The 22,107-nt window shown below is 48.3% G+C and overlaps 1 protein-coding gene across 1 annotated transcript in view; it reads left to right on the top strand.

Moving 5' to 3' along the window:
* Positions 1-12,014, top strand: part of LOC308169031 (snRNA-activating protein complex subunit 4-like) — a gene marked incomplete at both ends in the record, with an annotated part of 20,472 nt that extends 8,458 nt beyond the window's left edge. The window contains 7 exons of the mRNA XM_080543666.1: positions 2,065-2,166; positions 3,226-3,298; positions 3,377-3,541; positions 3,986-4,136; positions 9,443-9,549; positions 9,883-9,977; positions 11,909-12,014. Coding sequence (XP_080399792.1) covers positions 2,065-2,166; positions 3,226-3,298; positions 3,377-3,541; positions 3,986-4,136; positions 9,443-9,549; positions 9,883-9,977; positions 11,909-12,014 — 799 coding nt within the window. The remainder of the gene's footprint in view (positions 1-2,064; positions 2,167-3,225; positions 3,299-3,376; positions 3,542-3,985; positions 4,137-9,442; positions 9,550-9,882; positions 9,978-11,908) is intronic.
* Positions 12,015-22,107: the final 10,093 nt, after the last annotated feature.

The following is a 22,107-nucleotide window of genomic DNA, read 5'->3' as shown; positions in this document are numbered from 1 at the left end:
CCGATGTAAAAGTTGGATGGGGGGCGCATTATAAATGAAATTAACATAACATAACATAACATATACAGGCATAGTATTACTTCCGCATTCCTGCCCGGGCAACACTAGTTACCTATACGCTTTTTATCACTCCAACTACGGTGGTTCACATAGCTCAAAAATAACACTTCAATACATAACATAACCCTTAACCCTAACCTGTCTGTCTATCTAATGCAGTGGTTCTCAACCCTCTCCTCAGGGACCCCCAGCCGCTCCACATGTTTGATCTGTTCCACCACCAACTCACCTGATTCAACTGATCAAGTACAAACCATAATTGCTTTATACTTGATCAGTTGAATCAGGTGAGTTGGTGGTGGAACAGATCAAATATGTGGAGCGGCTGGGGGTCCCCGAGGAGAGGGTTGAGAACCTCTGATCTAATGTATATGTAACCCTTAACCTCACCCTGTCTGTCTATCTAATGTATATGTAACCCTTAACCCTAACCTGTCTGTCTATCTAATGTATATGTAACCCTTAACCTCACCCTGTCTGTCTATCTAATGTATATGTAACCCTTAACCTCACCCTGTCTGTCTATCTAATGTATATGTAACCCTTAACCCTAACCTGTCTGTCTATCTAATGTATATGTAACCCTAACCTGTCTGTCTATCTAATGTATATGTAACCCTTAACCCTAACCTGTCTGTCTATCTAATGTATATGTAACCCTTAACCCTAACCTGTCTGTCTATCTAATGTATTGATTGATTGATTGAAAACTTTATTAGAAGATTTGCAGAAGTAGGTACATGAAAGTACATATTACATACAAGGTCAACTAACAGGATAAAAACCCAAGAAAGCCACTGGCTTATTTCAATTGGGGTCCTTGATTCTCAATTCATCGTTACATGTAAGACAGACAAAAAAAAACTAGTACTATCTACAAGATAATACAGACAAATAACTAGTACTATCTACAAGATAAATATACATCCATCATGGGAAGAACAATACAACAAAACATTAGGTATGTACAGCGGGTAGGACAGGTGGGGACATACACCACAGGTGGGGGCGGGGGACAAAACACAAAGTATGTACAGTGGGTAGTTCGGGTCTTTTAATCTGATTTTTGATTTAGAGGGTCCAGTTACGGATTGCAGCCTCCTGTAAATGTTTTTTGAGAGTGGTTTTGAAGGTGGGCAGTGTTTTGCACTCCTTTAAGATTATAGGAAGGGCGTTCCACATTTTTACTGCATAGTTTGCAAACGAGTTTAACCCCTTGTTTGTGGTGCAACGCGGTTGAACGTGGTTCGTGGAGCTTCCTCTGGTATTGTATGTGTGGACGTTGTTCACTTTTTGGAAGTATGTTGACAGGTACTTGGGTGTCTTTGTGGTGTAGCGTATCTTGAAGACCAGGCCCAGTGCAAGCTGCTGCACTCTGTCAACTACTCGTAGCCAATCAAGGCTCAAAAAATGAGCAGCGGTTAGATGTGTCCTAGGGTTGAGGCCTTATATGTAAGGTTACGTATATGTAACCCTTAACCCAAACCTGTCTGTTTATCTAATGTATATGTAACCCTAACCTGTCTGTCTATCTAATGTCATGTATATGTATTGTCCTCTATGACTACCATAGCGACGTGTAACTGATAGATACAGTAGGCCTACATACTCAGGGTGTAGTAGCTGTGTGTGTGTGTGTGTGTGTGTCAGGGTGTAGTACCTGTGTGTGTGTGTGTGTCAGGGTGTAGTAACTGTGTGTGTGTGTGTCAGGGTGTAGTAACTGTGTGTGTGTGTGTGTGTGTGTGTGTGTGTGTGTGTGTGTCAGGGTGTAGTAACTGTGTGTGTGTGTGTGTGTGTGTGTGTCAGGGTGTAGTAACTGTGTGTGTGTGTGTGTGTGTGTGTCAGGGTGTAGTAACTGTGTGTGTGTGTGTGTGTGTCAGGGTGTAGTAACTGTGTGTGTGTGTGTGTGTGTGCGTGTGTGTGTGTGTGTGTGTGTGTGTGTGCGTGTGTGTGTGTGTGTGTGTCAGGGTGTAGTAACTGTGTGTGTGTGTGTGTGTGTGTCAGGGTGGACTACCTGTCAGAGAAGATGACCAGGCTGGGTGAGGAGGAGAAGCAGCTGCTGAGAGTCCAGATCTGCCAGGTGGAGAAGCAGGTGGAGGACATCAGGTGACCCCTGACCCTGACCCTGTCCCTGACCCTGACCCTGACCCTGTCCCTGACCCTGTCCCTGTCCCTGACCCTGTCCCTGTCCCTCTCCCTGACCCTGTCCCTGACCCTGTCCCTGTCCCTGTCCCTGACCCTGACCCTGACCCTGTCCCTGACCCTGACCCTGTCCCTGACCCTGTCCCTGACCCTGACCCTGTCCCTGTCCCTGACCCTGACCCTGACCCTGTCCCTGTCCCTGACCCTGTCCCTGACCCTGTCCCTGTCCCTGTCCCTGACCCTGACCCTGTCCCTGACCCTGACCCTGTCTCTGTCCCTGTCCCTGTCCCTGTCCCTGACCCTGACCCTGTCTGGCTGTTTATCTGGCTGTCTGGCTGGCTGTTTCTGTCTGTCTGTCTGTCTGTCTGTTTTATCTGTCTGTCTGTCTGTTTGTATGTCTTTTAATCTGTCTGCCTGTTTATCTGTCTGTCTGTTTCTCTGTATGTCTGTTTATCTGTCTGTCTGTTTCTCTGTATGTCTGTTTATCTGTCTGTTTCTCTGTATGTCTGTTTATCTGTCTGTCTGTTTGTATGTCTTTTTATCTGTCTGCCTGTTTATCTGTCTGTCTGTTTCTCTGTATGTCTGTTTATCTGTCTGTCTGTTTCTCTGTATGTCTGTTTATCTGTCTGTCTGTTTCTCTGTATGTCTGTTTATCTGTCTGTCTGTTTCTCTGTATGTCTGTTTATCTGTCTGTTTCTCTGTATGTCTGTTTATCTGTCTGTCTGTCTGTTTCTCTGTATGTCTGTTTATCTGTCTGTCTGTCTGTCTGTTTATCTGTCTGTCTGTTTATCTGTCTGTCTGTCTGTTTATCTGTCTGTCTGTCTGTCTGTTTATCTGTCTGTCTGTTTATCTGTCTGTCTGTTTATCTGTCTGTCTGTTTATCTGTCTGTCTGTTTATCTGTCTGTCTGTCTGTTTATCTGTCTGTCTGTTTGTTTATCTGTCTGGCTGTTTATCTGTCTGTTTATCTGTTTGTTTATCTGTCTGTCTGTTTGTTTATCTGTCTGTCTGTTTCTGTGTTTCAGAGCGATGAAGGAGGAGGAGTTGATGGGCGGTCGCTATGACAACCATGACTGGCAGAAGATTGCCAATATTGATGTAGGTCAAAGGTCAGATGTCTGTCTAACCCTGACTCTAACCCTGACTCTAACCCTGACCTCTGACCCTGCTCCCCAGTTTGAGGGTCTGCGTGAGGCGGAGGACGTGCGGCGGTTCTGGGAGAACTTCCTCCACCCGAACATCAACAAGTCAGCCTGGGGGGCGGCGGAGCTGCAGGCGCTGAGGCAGCAGGTGGAGCAGCATGGAGGCCGGGGCTGGAACCACATCGCTGACGGGCTGCAGGTACGCTAGGCTAGGCTAGGCTAGGCTACCTAACCCTGCACCCAGGGCTGCAGGTACGCTAGGCTAGGCTAGGCTACCTAACCCTGCACACAGGGCTGGAGGTACGCTACGCTAGGCTAGGCTAGGCTACCTAACCCTGCAAACAGGGCTGGAGGTACGCTACGCTACGCTACGCTAGGCTAGGCTACCTAACCCTCCACACAAGGCTGGAGGTACGCTACGCTAGGCTAGGCTAGGCTACCTAACCCTGCAAACAGGGCTGGAGGTACGCTACGCTAGGCTAGGCTAGGCTACCTAACCCTGCACCCAGGATTGGCCTCTCCAGCCTCCTGAAGACCCACAAACCAGACGCACAACAGGAGGATAATCACACTCTACCCAGAGTGATGATGATGATGTGTGTGTGTGCACGTGTGCGTGTGCGTGTGTGTGTGTGGTCTCCAGACCAGCAGGACAGCGTTCATGTGCCTGCAGACGTACCAGCGGTCGGTGTGTCGGACCCACAGGAGGAGGAAGTGGAGCAGCCAGGAGGACCAGGAGCTCAGAGAGCTGGTGGAGAAGATGAGGATCGGCAACTACATCCCCTACACCCAGAGTACTGCTCCACCCTAATACACCTCCCTAATACACCACCCTAACACCCAGAGTACTGCTACACCCTAATACACCACCCTAATACACCACCCTACATCCCCTAAACCCAGAGTACTGCTACACCACCTCCTACACCTCTCTCCTACACCCTCCTACACCCTCCTACACCCTCCTACACCCTCCTATACCCTCCTACACCCTCCTACACCCTCCTACACCCTCCTACACCCTCCTATACCCTCCTATACCCTCCTACACCCATCCTACACCCTCCTACACCCTTAAACACAAACACTTCTATCAATGTCTTTTTTCCATTAACTATTGTCTTTTTAAATGTTTTATCTATTTACTTCTTATATTTGCTTTTATTCATTGTAATTTTTATTTTCTTATGCTCCTCTTGTGGAGGGATGGAGGGATATGGAGGGATATGGAGTGGTGTAGAGGGATGTAGAGGGATGTAGAGGGATGTAGAGGGATGTGGAGGGATGTAGAGGGATGTAGAGGGATGTGGAGGGATGTGGAGGGATGTAGAGGGATGTAGAGGGATGTAGAGGGATGTAGAGGGATGTGAAGGGATGTGGAGGGATGTAGAGGGATGTAGAGGGATGTAGAGGGATGTGGAGGGATGTAGAGGGATGTAGAGGATTGTAGAGGAATGTGGAGGGATGTAGAGGGGTGTAGAGGGATGTAGAGGGATGTAGAGGGATGTAGAGGAATGTGGAGGGATGTGGAGGGATGTAGAGGGATGTGGAGGGATGTGGAGGGATGTAGAGGGATGTAGAGGGTTGTAGAGGGATGTAGAGAGATGTAGAGGGTTGTAGAGGGATGTAGAGGGATGTAGAGGGATGTGGAGGGATGTAGAGGGATGTAGAGGGATGTAGAGGGATGTAGAGGGATGTAGAGGGATGTAGAAGGATGTGGAGGGATATGATTAAACACAAACACTTCTATCAATGTCTTTTTCCCATTAACTATTGTCTTTTTAAATGTTTTATCTATTTACTTCTTATATTTGCTTTTATTCATTGTAATTGTTATTTTCTTATGCTCCTCTTGCTGTATTTTTATATAATGCATGTAAAGCACTTTGAATTGCCCCTGTTGTATGAAATGTGCTATACAAATAAACTTGCCTTGCCTTGCCTTACACCCTCCTACACCCTCCTACACCCTCCTACACCCTCCTACACCCTCCTACACCCTCCTATACCCTCCTACACCCTCCTACCCCCTCCTACACCCTCCTACACCCTCCTACACCCTCCTACACCCTCCTACACCCTCCTACATCCTCCTACACCTCTCTACACCCCCCTACACCCTCCTATACCCTCCTACACCCTCCTACACCCCCCTACACCTCTCTACACCCTCCTACACCCTCCTATACCCTCCTACACCCTCCTACCCCCTCCTACCCCCTCCTACACCCTCCTATACTCTCCTACACCCTCATACACCCTCCTACTCCCTCCTATACCCTCCTATACCCTCCTACTCCCTCCTATACCCTCCTATACCCTCCTACACCCCCCTACACCTCTCTACTGTCTCCTACACCCTCCTATACCCTCCTACACCCCCCTACACCCTCCTACACCCTCATATACCCTCCTACACCCTCCTATACCCTCCTACACCCTCCTACACCCTCCTATACCCTCCTATACCCTCCTACACCCTCCTATACCCTCCTACACCCTCCTATACCCTCCTACACCCCCCTACACCCTCCTACACCCTCATATACCCTCCTACACCCCCCTACACCCTCCTATACCCTCCTACACCCTCCTACACCCTCCTATACCCTCCTATACCCTCCTACACCCTCCTATACCCTCCTATACCCTCCTACACCCTCCTATACCCTCCTACACCCCCCTACACCCCCCTACACCCTCCTACACCCTCCTATACCCTCCTACACCCTCCTACACCCTCCTATACCCTCCTACACCCTCCTATACCCTCCTACACCCCCCTACACCCCCCTACACCCTCCTACACCCTCCTATACCCTCCTACACCCTCCTACACCCTCCTATACCCTCCTATACCCTCCTACACCCTCCTATACCCTCCTACACCCCCCTACACCCCCCTACACCCTCCTACACCCTCCTACACCCTCCTACACCCTCCTATACCCTCCTATACCCTCCTACACCCTCCTATACCCTCCTACACCCCCCTACACCCTCCTACACCCTCCTATACCCTCCTACACCCCCCTACACCCCCCTACACCCTCCTACACCCTCCTATACCCTCCTACACCCTCCTACACGCTCCTATACCCTCCTACACCCTCCTACACTCTCCTACACCCTCCTACACCCTCCTATACCCTCCTACACCCTCTCCTACACCCTCCTATACCCTCCTACACCCTCCTACACCCCTCCTACACCCTCCTACACCCTCCTATACCCTCCTACACCCTCCTACATCCTCCTACATCCTCCTATACCCTCCTACACCCTCCTATACCCTCCTACACCCTCCTACACCCCCCTATACCCTCCTACACCCCTCCTACACCCTCCTATACCCTCCTATACCCTCCTACACCCTCTCCTACACCCTCCTATACCCTCCTACACCCTCCTATACCCTCCTACACCCTCCTACACCCTCCTATACCCTCCTATACCCTCCTACACCCTCCTATACCCTCCTATACCCCCCTATACCCTCCTACACCCTCCTATACCCTCCTATACCCTCCTACACCCTCCTATACCCTCCTATACCATCCTACACCCTCATATACCCTCCTACACCCTCCTACACCCTCCTATACCCTCCTATACCCTCCTACACTCTCCTACACCCTCCTACACCCTCCTACACCCTCCTATACCCTCCTATACCCTCCTACACCCTCCTATACCCTCCTACACCCCCTACACCCTCTCTATACCCTCCTACACCCTCCTATACCCTCCTATACCCTCCTTCACCCTCCTACACCCTCCTATACCCTCCTACACTCTCCTACACCCTCCTACACCCTCCTACACCTCTCTATACCCTCCTATACCCTCCTACACCCTCCTACACCCTCCTACACCCTCCTATACCCTCCTACACCCCCCTACACCTCTCTACACCCTCCTACACCCCCCTACACCCTCCTATACCCTCCTACACCCTCCTACACCCCCCTACACCTCTCTACACCCTCCTACACCCCCCTACACCCTCCTACACCCTCCTATACCCTCCTACACTCCTACACCCTCCTATACCCTCCTACACCCTCCTACACCCTCCTACACCCTCCTATACCCTCCTACACCCTCCTACACCCTCCTATACCCTCCTACACCCTCCTACACCCTCCTATACCCTCCTACACCCTCCTACCCCCTCCTACACCCTCCTACACCCTCCTACACCCTCCTATACCCTCCTACATCCTCCTACACCTCTCTACACCCTCCTACACCCTCCTATACCCTCCTACACCCTCCTACACCCCCCTACACCTCTCTACACCCTCCTATACCCTCCTACACCCTCCTACACCCTCCTACCCCCTCCTACACCCTCCTATACTCTCCTACACCCTCATACACCCTCCTACTCCCTCCTATACCCTCCTACACCCCCCTACACCCCCCTACACCCTCCTATACCCTCCTACACCCTCCTATACTCTCCTACACCCTCATACACCCTCCTACACCCTCCTATACCCTCCTACACCCTCCTATACCCTCCTACACCCCCCTACACCCTCCTACACCCTCCTATACCCTCCTACACCCTCCTACACCCTCCTATACCCTCCTATACCCTCCTACACCCTCCTATACCCTCCTATACCCTCCTACACCCTCCTATACCCTCCTACACCCCCCTACACCCCCCTACACCCTCCTACACCCTCCTACACCCTCCTACACCCTCCTATACCCTCCTACACCCTCCTATACCCTCCTACACCCCCCTACACCCTCCTACACCCTCCTATACCCTCCTACACCCCCCTACACCCTCCTACACCCTCCTACACCCTCCTACACCCTCCTACACCCTCCTACACGCTCCTATACCCTCCTACACCCTCCTACACTCTCCTACACCCTCCTACACCCTCCTATACCCTCCTACACCCTCTCCTACACCCTCCTATACCCTCCTACACCCTCCTACACCCTCCTACACCCTCCTATACCCTCCTATACCCTCCTACACCCTCCTACATCCTCCTACATCCTCCTACACCCTCCTATACCCTCCTACACCCTCCTACACCCCCCTATACCCTCCTACACCCCTCCTACACCCTCCTATACCCTCCTACACCCTCTCCTATACCCTCCTACACCCTCCTATACCCTCCTACACCCTCCTATACCCTCCTATACCCTCCTACACCCTCCTATACCCCCCTATACCCTCCTACACCCTCCTATACCCTCCTATACCCTCCTACACCCTCCTACACCCTCCTATACCCTCCTATACCCTCCTACATCCTCCTACACCCTCCTATACCCTCCTATACCCTCCTACACCCTCTCCTACACCCTCCTATACCCTCCTACACCCTCCTATACCCTCCTACACCCTCCTATACCCTCCTATACCCTCCTACACCCTCCTATACCCCCCTATACCCTCCTACACCCTCCTATACCCTCCTATACCCTCCTACACCCTCCTACACCCTCCTATACCCTCCTACATCCTCCTACACCCTCCTACACCCTCCTATACCCTCCTATACCCTCCTACACCCTCCTACACCCCTCCTACACCCTCCTATACCCTCCTATACCCTCCTACACCCTCCTACACCCCTCCTATACCCTCCTACACCCTCCTACACCCTCCTACACCCTTCTATACCCTCCTACACCCTCCTACACCCTCCTACACCCCCCTACACCTCCTACACCCTCCTATACCCTCCTACACCCTCCTATACCCTCCTACACCCTCCTACACCCTCCTATACCCTCCTACACCCTCCTATACCCTCCTACACCCTCCTATACCCTCCTACACCATCCTACACCCTCCTATACCCTCCTACACCCCCTACACCCTCCTATACCCTCCTATACCCTCCTATACCCTCCTACACCCTCCTACACCCCCCTACACCTCTCTACACCCTCCTATACCCCCCTACACCTCTCTACACCCTCCTACACCCTCCTACACCTCTCTACACCCCCCTACACCGTCCTAGGCCTGGGACTGCTGTATAACGAGGTGTATGACGTGGTGTATGACAGGTGTATGACGTTAGGGTTAGGGTTATGATGGTGTGTTGTGTTGCAGTCTCGTACTTCATGGAGGGGCGGGACCACAGCCAGCTGATGTACCGCTGGACGCATGTGCTGGACCCCACCCTGAGGAAGGGCCACTGGGCCGCCCACGAAGACCAGGTACTCCCCCTCTAACTCTGACCCTGTCTGTCTGTCTGACCCTAACCCCCCCCCTCTAACTCTGTCTAACCCTGACCCCCCCTGTCTGTCTGTCTGTCTAACCCTGACCCCCCCCCCGTCTGTCTGTCTGTCTATCTGTCTGGACCAAGTACCCCCACCCTGTCTGGTTGTAGATATTGCTGAGGTGTGTGTGTGTCTGTGTGTGTGTGTGTGTGCGTGTGTGTGCGTGTGTGTGTGTGTGTGTTTGTGTGTGTGTGTGTAGTTGTTGCTCAGGGCTGTGTCCAGGCTGGGCGTGTGATGCTGAGGTGTGTGTGTGTGTGTGTGTGTGTGTAGTTGTTACTCAGGGCCGTGTCCAGGTACGGTGTCGGCAGCTGGTGGAAGATCAGACTGGAGGTTCCGGGACGCAACGATGACCAGTGTAGAGACAGGTACACACACACACACACACACACACACACACACCTAACCCTAACCCTTCACTCACCTCTAGAGACAGGTACACACACACACACACACACACACACACCTGGTATAAACCAGTCATAACTGGGGTCGAAGAGCTCCCTGTGGCTTTGAATTAGTGTCATCATCTTGTCATCGTCCATGTTGGCTGTAAGTTGTATAACGTTACCGGTCAATTAACGTACAGTAGAGTAAATATACATTTTGGGTTGCCAGACGTCCGGTTTTCAGTGTACGGTCTCTATACAACGTGTGTACAATTTGGCTGGTCATTCAGTCGTGCTAGATTACAAATCTGGCAACCCCGTGCAGCCAAAAAAGGCTACCATAGATCTTTGAGTAAACTGAGGGTACATTACTTGCTCAAAGATTTACGATAGCCTTTTTGGCTGCACAATACAAAATACAAATACAGTGTTTCCTCCAGGAACTTTCACATTAGTGGCGGTGAGGCCAATCCTCGCGCGCGATAATTTCACCAAAAACTAGAGGGAGCATGGCAAAAAAACAAAACGGTTAAACCATTAAAGCCGAGCGGTGATGTTTTATATAGCAGGTGATCAAATACCAAGATATCCTGAAAATGGTCGGGGCCGACAATCGTAAATGTTGTATGTGTTCAATATTTACGACCAAAAATCCTTATGTGTGTGGGCAACTCCCGACAACTCCCGACTAGGGTTGCCAGATGGGCTCGGGTTTTTTTGGTGGAATTTTTTTAGACTGTGGTTAGGGTGGAAAATGTCCCATCTGGCAACCCTGTTCGCGAGTCCGATTGTGACGTGAATGGAATGTAGCCAATCAAGAAGCGAGCTGACTTCTTCTTTTCGGATGGGAATATCGGCGCACACCACACACAATACGATCAAGGCTGTTCAATCCAAGATTTTTTATCTTCATGTGTGGGGTCTGTCTCAGATAAAATCCTTAAAAAAATCCTAAGTCCTTATGTGTGTACCGGGCTTTAGTGGCGGAGAAAATTCATTTGTGGCGGCCCGCCACGGGACTCCTGTCTCTTGGCACTACAATACCCTCCTTAAAGCACATATGTTATACTCTCGCAATGTGGTTGGCACCTTGGTGACGACGGCTCCAATCTCTCCCAGATCCACGTCAAACTCCTGTCTGTTCACTCTGAAGTAAGTTGTCTGGAGCGGTCCTCCTGTACACTACAGCCTCAACTGTTGACCAAGTTGAACTCTCATTTCATTGTGAGACTGCAGAATCTCGTAGACCCACAACCAACCGCCTCCTTTTTACGTTATGGAAAATTAGTTGATGCTCAGCAAGCTAGCTGTCTATGACCGAAAGATGCGTGTAAAATATATGCTCCAGTCTCTCTCCCTGTTATGAGTGACTCAATTCATTTAGATGCACCACTTGAAGTTTCCCAATTTTCCCATTGTGACGCAATCCGTCGCACGCCAAAATTCGACAGTGCGGTGCGACTCGTCGCACGCCGTGTGCCTTGTCTCATTCAAAACAATGGAATCAAATAATTTTTTACGGTCGCACGACCAAAACAATTCCGTCGCACGACAAAATCGCACACCGTGTGCATTGGCCTTAACCCTTCACTCACCTCCTGGAGACAGGTACACACACACACACCTAACCCTTCACTCACCTCCTAGAGACAGGTACACACACACACACACCTAACCCTAACCCTTCACTCACCTCCTAGAGACAGGTACACACACACACACACACACACCTAACCCTTCCCCCCCCCATGGAGACTGTAGGTTAGGGTGTGATGGGTTAGGGTGTGATAGAGCCCTGCAGTGTTTCAGACGTCGTCTCTGTCGCTGTTTGGATTCATTTATCTGAAGCTCTGCTGGTGGACAGACAGACAGACAGGACTGTCTGTGACTGTGTGTGTGTGTGTGTGTAGGTACATGGACTGTCTGCGGGAGGACGTGAAGAGAGGCGCCTTCAGCCTGGAGGAGCAGCTGTTGCTACGGCAACTGGTGCAGAAACATGGAGAAGGTTGGAACTGATGAACGTGTTATAACCCTAACTAGTCTGGGTTAACTAGGCAGGTTAACTAGGCAGGTTAACTAGGCAGGGTTAACTAGGCAGGTTAACTAGTCTGGGTTAACTAGACAGGGTTAACTAGACAGGTTAACTAGACAGGTTAACTAGACAGGTTAACTAGGCAGGGTTAACTAGGCAGGTTAACTAGGCAGGTTAACTAGGCAGGATAACTAGACAGGGTTAACTAGACAGGTTAACTAGGCAGGTTAACTAGGCAGGTTAACTAGACAGGTTAACTAGGCAGGTTAACTAGACAGGGTTAACTAGGCAGGTTAACTAGACAGGTTAACTAGGCAGGATAACTAGACAGGGTTAACTAGACAGGTTAACTAGACAGGTTAACTAGACAGGTTAACTAGGCAGGTTAACTAGGCAGGTTAACTAGACAGGTTAACTAGACAGGTTAACTAGGCAGGATAACTAGACAGGGTTAACTAGTCTGGGTTAACTAGGCAGGTTAACTAGACAGGTTAACTAGACAGGTTAACTAGGCAGGTTAACTAGGCAGGTTAACTAGGCAGGATAACTAGACAGGGTTAACTAGACAGGTTAACTAGGCAGGTTAACTAGACAGGGTTAACTAGGCAGGTTAACTAGACAGGTTAACTAGGCAGGTTAACTAGACAGGGTTAACTAGGCAGGTTAACTAGACAGGTTAACTAGGCAGGGTTAACTAGGCAGGTTAACTAGGCAGGGTTAACTAGACAGGTTAACTAGACAGGTTAACTAGGCAGGTTAACTAGACAGGACAACTAGGCAGGTTAACTAGGCAGGTTAACTAGACAGGGTTAACTAGACAGGGTTAACTAGGCAGGGTTAACTAGGCAGGTTAACTAGGCAGGTTAACTAGGCAGGGTTAACTAGGCAGGTTAACTAGACAGGTTAACTAGGCAGGTTAACTAGGCAGGTTAACTAGACAGGGTTAACTAGACAGGGTTAACTAGGCAGGATAACTAGGCAGGTTAACTAGACAGGTTAACTAGGCAGGATAACTAGACAGGGTTAACTAGTCTGGGTTAACTAGACAGGTTAACTAGACAGGTTAACTAGACAGGTTAACTAGGCAGGTTAACTAGGCAGGTTAACTAGACAGGGTTAACTAGACAGGGTTAACTAGGCAGGTTAACTAGGCAGGTTAACTAGACAGGTTAACTAGGCAGGTTAACTAGACAGGTTAACTAGACAGGTTAACTAGACAGGATAACTAGACAGGTTAACTAGACAGGGTTAACTAGACAGGTTAACTAGACAGGTTAACTAGGCAGGATAACTAGACAGGTTAACTAGACAGGGTTAACTAGACAGGTTAACTAGACTGGGTTAACTAGGCAGGTTAACTAGACAGGTTAACTAGACAGGGTTAACTAGACAGGTTAACTAGACAGGTTAACTAGACAGGTTAACTAGACAGGTTAACTAGACAGGGTTAACTAGGCAGGACAACTAGACAGGGTTAACTAGGCAGGATAACTAGACAGGGTTAACTAGACAGGGTTAACTAGGCAGGATAACTAGACAGGTTAACTAGACGGGGTTAACTAGACAGGTTAACTAGACAGTGTTAACTAGGCAGGTTAACTAGACAGGTTAACTAGACAGGTTAACTAGACAGGTTAACTAGGCAGGACAACTAGACAGGGTTAACTAGGCAGGTTAACTAGACAGGTTAAGTAGACAGGGTTAACTAGACAGGTTAACTAGACAGGGTTAACTAGGCAGGTTAACTAGGCAGGTTAACTAGGCAGGTTAACTAGGCAGGATAACTAGACAGGTTAACTAGACAGGTTAACTAGGCAGGGTTAACTAGGCAGGGTTAACTAGGCAGGTTAACTAGGCAGGTTAACTAGGCAGGTTAACTAGGCAGGTTAACTAGGCAGGTTAACTAGACAGGGTTAACTAGGCAGGGTTAACTAGGCAGGTTAACTAGACAGGTTAACTAGACAGGTTAACTAGGCAGGTTAACTAGACAGGGTTAACTAGACAGGTTAACTAGGCAGGATAACTAGACAGGGTTAACTAGTCTGGGTTAACTAGACAGGGTTAACTAGGCAGGTTAACTAGACAGGTTAACTAGGCAGGGTTAACTAGGCAGGTTAACTAGGCAGGTTAACTAGACAGGGTTAACTAGACAGGGTTAACTAGGCAGGTTAACTAGGCAGGATAACTAGACAGGGTTAACTAGGCAGGACAACTAGACAGGGTTAACTAGGCAGGATAACTAGACAGGGTTAACTAGGCAGGTTAACTAGGCAGGATAACTAGACAGGTTAACTAGACGGGGTTAACTAGACAGGTTAACTAGACAGTGTTAACTAGGCAGGTTAACTAGACAGGTTAACTAGACAGGTTAACTAGACAGGTTAACTAGGCAGGACAACTAGACAGGGTTAACTAGGCAGGATAACTAGACAGGTTAACTAGACAGGGTTAACTAGACAGGTTAACTAGGCAGGGTTAACTAGACAGGTTAACTAGACAGGATAACTAGGCAGGTTAACTAGGCAGGTTAACTAGACAGGTTAACTAGGCAGGGTTAACTAGGCAGGTTAACTAGGCAGGTTAACTAGGCAGGGTTAACTAGGCAGGTTAACTAGACAGGTTAACTAGACAGGTTAACTAGACAGGGTTAACTAGACAGGTTAACTAGACAGGGTTAACTAGACAGGTTAACTAGGCAGGTTAACTAGACAGGGTTAACTAGGCAGGTTAACTAGACAGGGTTAACTAGGCAGGTTAACTAGGCAGGTTAACTAGACAGGGTTAACTAGGCAGGTTAACTAGTCTGGGTTAACTAGACAGGTTAACTAGACAGGGTTAACTAGACAGGTTAACTAGGCAGGGTTAACTAGGCAGGTTAACTAGACAGGTTAACTAGACAGGTTAACTAGACAGGTTAACTAGGCAGGTTAACTAGGCAGGGTTAACTAGGCAGGTTAACTAGACAGGGTTAACTAGTCTGGGTTAACTAGACAGGTTAACTAGACAGGGTTAACTAGACAGGTTAACTAGACAGGTTAACTAGACAGGTTAACTAGACAGGTTAACTAGACAGGTTAACTAGACAGGTTAACTAGGCAGGTTAACTAGGCAGGGTTAACTAGGCAGGTTAACTAGACAGGGTTAACTAGGCAGGTTAACTAGTCTGGGTTAACTAGACAGGTTAACTAGACAGGTTAACTAGACAGGTTAACTAGGCAGGTTAACTAGGCAGGGTTAACTAGGCAGGTTAACTAGGCAGGTTAACTTGGCAGGTTAACTAGACAGGGTAAACTAGGCAGGTTAACTAGGCAGGGTTAACTAGGCAGGTTAACTAGGCAGGATAACTAGACAGGGTTAACTAGACAGGTTAACTAGGCAGGTTAACTAGACAGGTTAACTAGACAGGGTTAACTAGACAGGTTAACTAGGCAGGTTAACTAGACAGGTTAACTAGGCAGGTTAACTAGGCAGGGTTAACTAGTCTGGGTTAACTAGACAGGGTTAACTAGGCAGGTTAACTAGACAGGTTAACTAGGCAGGTTAACTAGGCAGGATAACTAGACAGGGTTAACTAGACAGGTTAACTAGGCAGGATAACTAGACAGGGTTAACTAGACAGGTTAACTAGACAGGTTAACTAGACTGGGTTAACTAGGCAGGATAATTAGACAGGTTAACTAGACTGGGTTAACTAGGCAGGTTAACTAGGCAGGGTTAACTAGACAGGTTAACTAGGCAGGTTAACTAGACAGGGTAAACTAGGCAGGTTAACTAGGCAGGGTTAACTAGGCAGGTTAACTAGACAGGGTTAACTAGGCAGGTTAACTAGACTGGTTAACTAGACAGGTTAACTAGGCAGGTTAACTAGGCAGGGTTAACTAGACTGGGTTAACTAGGCAGGTTAACTAGGCAGGGTTAACTACGCAGGTTAACTAGGCATGTTAACTAGGCAGGGTTAACTAGGCAGGTTAACTAGGCAGGTTAACTAGGCAGGTTAACTAGGCAGGTTAACTAGGCAGGGTTAACTAGGCAGGGTTAACTAGGCAGGTTAACTAGGCAGGTTAACTAGTCTGGGTTAACTAGGCAGGTTAACTAGACAGGGTAAACTAGGCAGGTTAACTAGGCAGGATAACTAGTCTGGGTTAACTAGACAGGGTAAACTAGGCAGGTTAACTAGGCAGGATAACTAGACAGGGTTAACTAGGCAGGTTAACTAGGCAGGTTAACTAGACAGGGTTAACTAGGCAGGTTAACTAGACAGGTTAACTAGGCAGGTTAACTAGGCAGGGGATTAAGTGTTGGGTTAGGGTTTATACTGTGATGGTTAAGTGTTGGGTTAGGGTAGTGTTGGGTTAGGGTTAGGATAGTGTTGGGTTAGGGTTTATACTGTGATGGTTAAGTGTTGGGTTAGGGTAGTGTTGGGTAAGGGTTAGGGTAGTGTTGGGTTAGGGTTTATACTGTGATGGTTAAGTGTTGGGTTAGGGTAGTGTTGGGTTAGGGTAGTGTTGGGTTAGGGTTAGGGTAGTGTTGGGTTAGGGTTAGGGTAGTGTTGGGTTTGGGTTGTATATTCATTATTGACACAAGCGGATGAAACATTAATATGATATTTAGGTTTAGGGTTAGGTTATTTTGGTTTATTATCAATTGCAGGTAAAGTTAGTGTGTTCTCTCTCCTGATTGGTCAGCTAGTAGAGGGTTACGTGTGTTCTCTCCTGATTGGTCGGCAGGTAAATGGGCGAGGATGGCAGCTGAGATGCCTGGGCGTCTGGACTGTCAGGTGATGATGCAGTGGAGGAGGATGAACGGAATCAAGGTCAGGTGGTCTGTTACTCTGTTGTGATTGGTCAGCTGGTCTGTTACTCTGTTGTGATTGGTCCGCTGGTCTGTTACTCTGTTGTGATTGGTCAGCTGGTCTGTTACTCTGTTGTGATTGCTCAGCTGGTCTGTTACTCTGTTGTGATTGGTCTGCTGGTCTGTTTGTGTGAACAGCTCACGAGGCGGGCCCTTGACCAGAGGAATGAGAGGAGGAGGCAGAGGAAGATCCAACTACAGAAGCAGCTGCAGGGAGAGAGGGAGGAAGAGAGGGAGGTGGGAGCTGGGGAGGAGTCTGATGCAGCCAATGAGGAGCTGGGGGAGGAGTCTGATGCAGCCAATGATTAGCTGGGGGGGGAGTCTGATGCAGCCAATGAGGAGCTGGGGGAGGAGTCTGATGCAGCCAATGAGGAGCTGGGGGAGGAGTCTAGTGCTGCAGGAAGGACAAACACAACCTGGAGACCAGCAGAGCCTGGAGGTTAGACACACACACACACACTCTGTCCTCCTCCCACTCTCCTCTCCCCTCCTGCCCCTCTCCTCTCTCCTCCTCCCCCCTCCTCTCTCCTCCTCCCCCTCTCCTCTCTCCTCCTCTCCTCTCTCCTCCTCCCCCTCTCCTCTCTCCTCCTCCCCCTCCTCTCTCCTCCTCTCTCCTCCTCCCACTCTCCTCTCTCCTCCTCCCCCTCTCCTCTCTCCTCCTCCCCCTCTCCTCTCTCCTCCTCCTCTCCTCTCTCCTCCTCCCCCTCTCCTCTCTCCTCCTCTCCTCTCTCCTCCTCCCCCTCTCCTCTCTCCTCCTCCCCCTCCTTTCTCCTCCTCCCCCTCTCCTCTCTCCTCCTCTCCTCTCTCCTCCTCCCCCTCTCCTCTCTCCTCCTCCCACTCTCCTCTCCCCTCCTGACCCTCCTCTCTCCTCCTCCCCCTCCTCTATCCTCCTCCCTCTCTCCTCTCCACTCCTCAGTGACTCGTGTTGTTTTCCCAGCATCCTTTGCTCACAGGACAGGGAGCTCCAGCCGCCTCCTACTCCGGAATCACCACCCGCACCCGGAACTGCCTCAGCCAATCAGAGAAGAGCTGCCTCAGCCAGGAAGACTCACCAGAATTGGGTTAGAATGACAATGTTTAGTTAGTTAGTTAGTTGGGGTTAGTTAATTAGTTCTTAAGCTGTGTTGTATTATTATCTCTAAAATTCTGAATGTAATCTGTTAACTATCTTTTGTCTCATTGAATCATTCTTTCTTGTTCATATTGTACAAAGAGAAACTGTTAATAAAGCTTTCCACTTTGAAATGTCTGTGTTGATTATGAGATCAGCCAATCAGCGGAGATTCCTAGAACCATCTATGGAAACGCCCTCTGATTGGGCGATCTGTCTAGTTAACCATATCTGATTGGTTATTGTCGAATTGTCGAATACGATGGGAACCTTGCTTTCAAACTGCAAACATGAAGCTAAGAATCTAGGTGTGATTATAGATTCTGACTTAAGCTTTGAGCCTCACATCAAATCTATCACTAGAAATGCTTTTTATCATCTACGGAATATTGCAAAAGTTAGACATTTTCTCTGGCAAGCTGATGCAGAAGTGTTAATGCATGCTTTTGTTATTACACGTTTGGACTATTGTAACAGTCTCCTTTCTGGTCTTCTCTCAGAAAGCTGTTGGCCAGCTGCAATTAGTCCAAAATGCAGCAGTGAGAGTTTTAACCAAAACAAGCAGACGAGCTCATATAACTCCTATTTTTAGCTAGGAGGCTAGGTAGGAGGCTAGGTAGGGGAGGTGTCCCGTGATGACGTCCAGCCAGTGCGTGGGTGACCAGGGGGCCCAGGGGGAGCTGGGGGATGAGGAGTGCTGGCTGCAGCTAGAGGAGTACCGCCTGCTTCTGATCAAGGCCATCCAGCCAGGGCAGATCAGCCCGTACCTGAGGCAGTGCCGCGTGCTGAGCAGCGAGGACGAGGAGCAGATCCTCAACGACCCCAATCTGGTCACTCGCAGACGCAAAGTCGGTAAGAAACCCCACAGACCCCAACTACACACACTACTAAACCACACACACACACACACTACTAAACCACACACACACACACACACTACTAAACCACACACACACACACACACACACTACTAAACCACACACACACACACACACACACTACTAAACCACACACACACACACACACTACTAAACCACACACACACACAACTAAACCACACACACACACACACTACTAAACCACACACACACACACTACTACTGAACCACACACACACACACACACTACTAAACCACACACACACACACACACACTACTAAACCACACACACAGACACACACACACACACACTACTAAACCACACACACACACACACACACACACACACATAACTACTCAACCACACACACACACACACACACACACACACACACACTACTACTACTACTAAACCAGACACACACTACTAAACTACACACACTGCTGGACACTCTCCAGAGTCTAACCCCTGACCCCTGACCCTGACCCTGCCAGGCGCCCTGCTGGACACGCTCCAGAGGACGGGGGTGAAGGGCTACGTGGCGTTCCTGGAGAGCCTGGAGCTGGACTACCCTCAGCTGTACCGCAAGATCACCGGCAAGGAGCCCGCCCGGGTCTTCTCCATCCTGGTGGGTGAGTAGAACCCAGAACCCTAACCCTGACCTGGACCAGAACAGAACCCCTAACCCTAACCTGGACCCCAACCCTAACCCTAACCTGAACCTGAACCCTAACCCTAACATGTGGAATCAACCAAGTCATGTCACATTGTTTGGAGATTTTCTTTTTGCCATAATCTACTTCTATATTATAAATCTGATGACTCATGGGTTTTAAGAGGGAGCGAGATAGAGAAGGGGGAGGGAGACAGAAAGAGAGGGGGGAGGGAGAGGGGGGTGGAGCCTACCTTTCTACTGGAAGTTTCTGTCATGTGTTTCAGGGAGCAGGACAAGACTAGTGAAGCAGTCTGACTCCACTTCCCCCTGGTACACTTTCTCTACTATAAATAAATACATCAGAATAATAAAAGAGTCATTCTTCATTCAGATTCAGATCTGAATGGGGAAGCGTGTCCAAACCTGTGACTGGTACTGTATGTACCGTATTTTCCGCACTATAAGGCGCACTTAAAAGCCTTTAATTTTCAAAAAAAACGACAGTGCGCCTTATAACCCGGAGCCCCTTATATATGGATCAATTGGTTAATTTGTTGATCCATACTGGTTGTACACGGCGCTCAAGGCGCTCTGTCAAAATGTTTCAGTACGACTGGTAAACTACAAAGCCGCACCGCTTGCAGCATTACGGTAATCAGTAAACACCGGTATACTGTGCTTACTCACAGTCCCACACCACAAGACCCCAAGTAAAGAAGACTAAACAGAGTTTCCGAGGGAACAAAGTGAGATTCTTGGTGCTTTCAACTTGAAGTTTTAAAGTACCCACTCGATATAATAAACAACAGTTTAACGATCACTAAACACTTATCATTTGTGTATTGGATTCATTATTCTCGTTTGCCGGAGGCTACCGGTAAGGGAGGGTTGACTTGTAAACATAGTTTCGTTTTAGCGCGTGTTCAAAAGCAAGAACTGTGTGTTCATCTAGTTATGTGTAGTTATGTGTTTTTAGCATGTCGATGTTCTCCCAGTATGTTGTCATGTTATTAAAATACAGTTTAGACCTTCGTAGCGATGTGTTTTGTTAGCTGTTAGCCGCTAGCAGCGTTTGTTGTGGTTTGGTCAGAGTCACTTTTCTCCCATTGATAGGATGCATTTTATCATTGTGCTTAGGTAACCTTAATCATTAGTGATTATCAGCAAATTGTAACATCTGACTATTGAGAAATGAGCCAACCTCTCTTGCTGTATCAGCACGGGACTGCAAACTCTCTGTCTGTAACTGGACCTGAGCCAAATATAGAAGTGGGGACCAGTTGGGATCTAAGGACAGGGGAGCCTTGTGGTGGTCAGCCAGGTGGTAGACTTATATGGGTACTGGGGTCAATAGATCAGTATATTTGGGAACGAACGGTCAGCTGACTGAGAGTCAGGTAACTGGTGACCGGAACAAACAAACCGTTATGGTAGGGAAGCAGAGGCAAGCTAGCTTCTAACTTTAGTATGTAAACATGTATGACGGGTGACAGATGATTGGCAAGGGACAGCTGTTTCCGGTGTCAGCGGAAATCTAGCATATAAGGCCACTGCAAAATGTCATTCGGGACGAGTCTCTCACCGTTGCTTGCCGTGTATTGAGAGGCTGGTCCAGCGCTGTGTAATGGATTAAACTTTATCTTAATTGTCTATCTCGAGCATTAATTAATTATCATAAGGAAGCAACACCTCTCGGTCTCCGCATTCATCTGACATTCATCATCTTATCAAATTGGCGTTTAACGAACAGGATCCTAGATTCAGCGAGACAGGTAAGGCAGATAAACCAGTGTGGTTGTGTGCTTAACCTGAATTGTTGTTCTAGAGAAAAAAAAAACCTGTAATTTTTTTCCTTGAATGAAGAAAAGGGGATGAATTTGATGATGGGGGGGCCAATGACTAGATTTGACTAAATATTAAAGGTTGAGTGTTGATGTGTACATAAAGGTCATTAATCCACATATAGGATAATACGGTATAAAAAGGACAGAGCTGCTAGGTGTCACTCTGGAGGAGATTAATACTGACACTGGATATTGATTAATTCATAGAAGAATTGATTAAACGGAATTGGGCATTCCGGGGGTTTTTATTTATGGTTATCTGTAAGGTACAGACATATTGAGGTATTTGACAGGAAATAAGGTGAACTGCAGCACGCTTGAGTCAATTGAAACTATGAAGTAGAATGTTGATTAAAATGGTTAAATGAATAAGGTATTGACACGCAAGTGGTTATGGTATGTAAGTTGAAGTGTGATCTAAAGAAAGTGTTTTAAAGTGGTCTAGTAATGTGGTATTATGTAGAGAAACAGGATAATGAAAGATATAGGTCAGCGGTAATAAGACAGTTGTAGGACGATAAGAATTTGAAAAGATATGGTATTTGTGTTAATGGTACAGCGCAACAGATTTGAGTGACAAGATTGATTTATTGAGACAGGAGAGAACAGATGAGACGTGGATTTAAATGACCTTGATGAGACGCAATGCAACAGACTGAATTAAAGTATATGACACGAATGGTGTAACTATAAAGCTCTAACGAGACAATTTAGATAAAAGAATTCCTTTTTACTA

The sequence above is a fragment of the Nansenia antarctica genome (assembly GCF_963989245.1).
Source record: "Nansenia antarctica genome assembly, chromosome: 12".
NCBI lineage: Eukaryota > Metazoa > Chordata > Actinopteri > Argentiniformes > Microstomatidae > Nansenia > Nansenia antarctica.
This window is presented reverse-complemented; position numbering and strand designations above follow the sequence as displayed.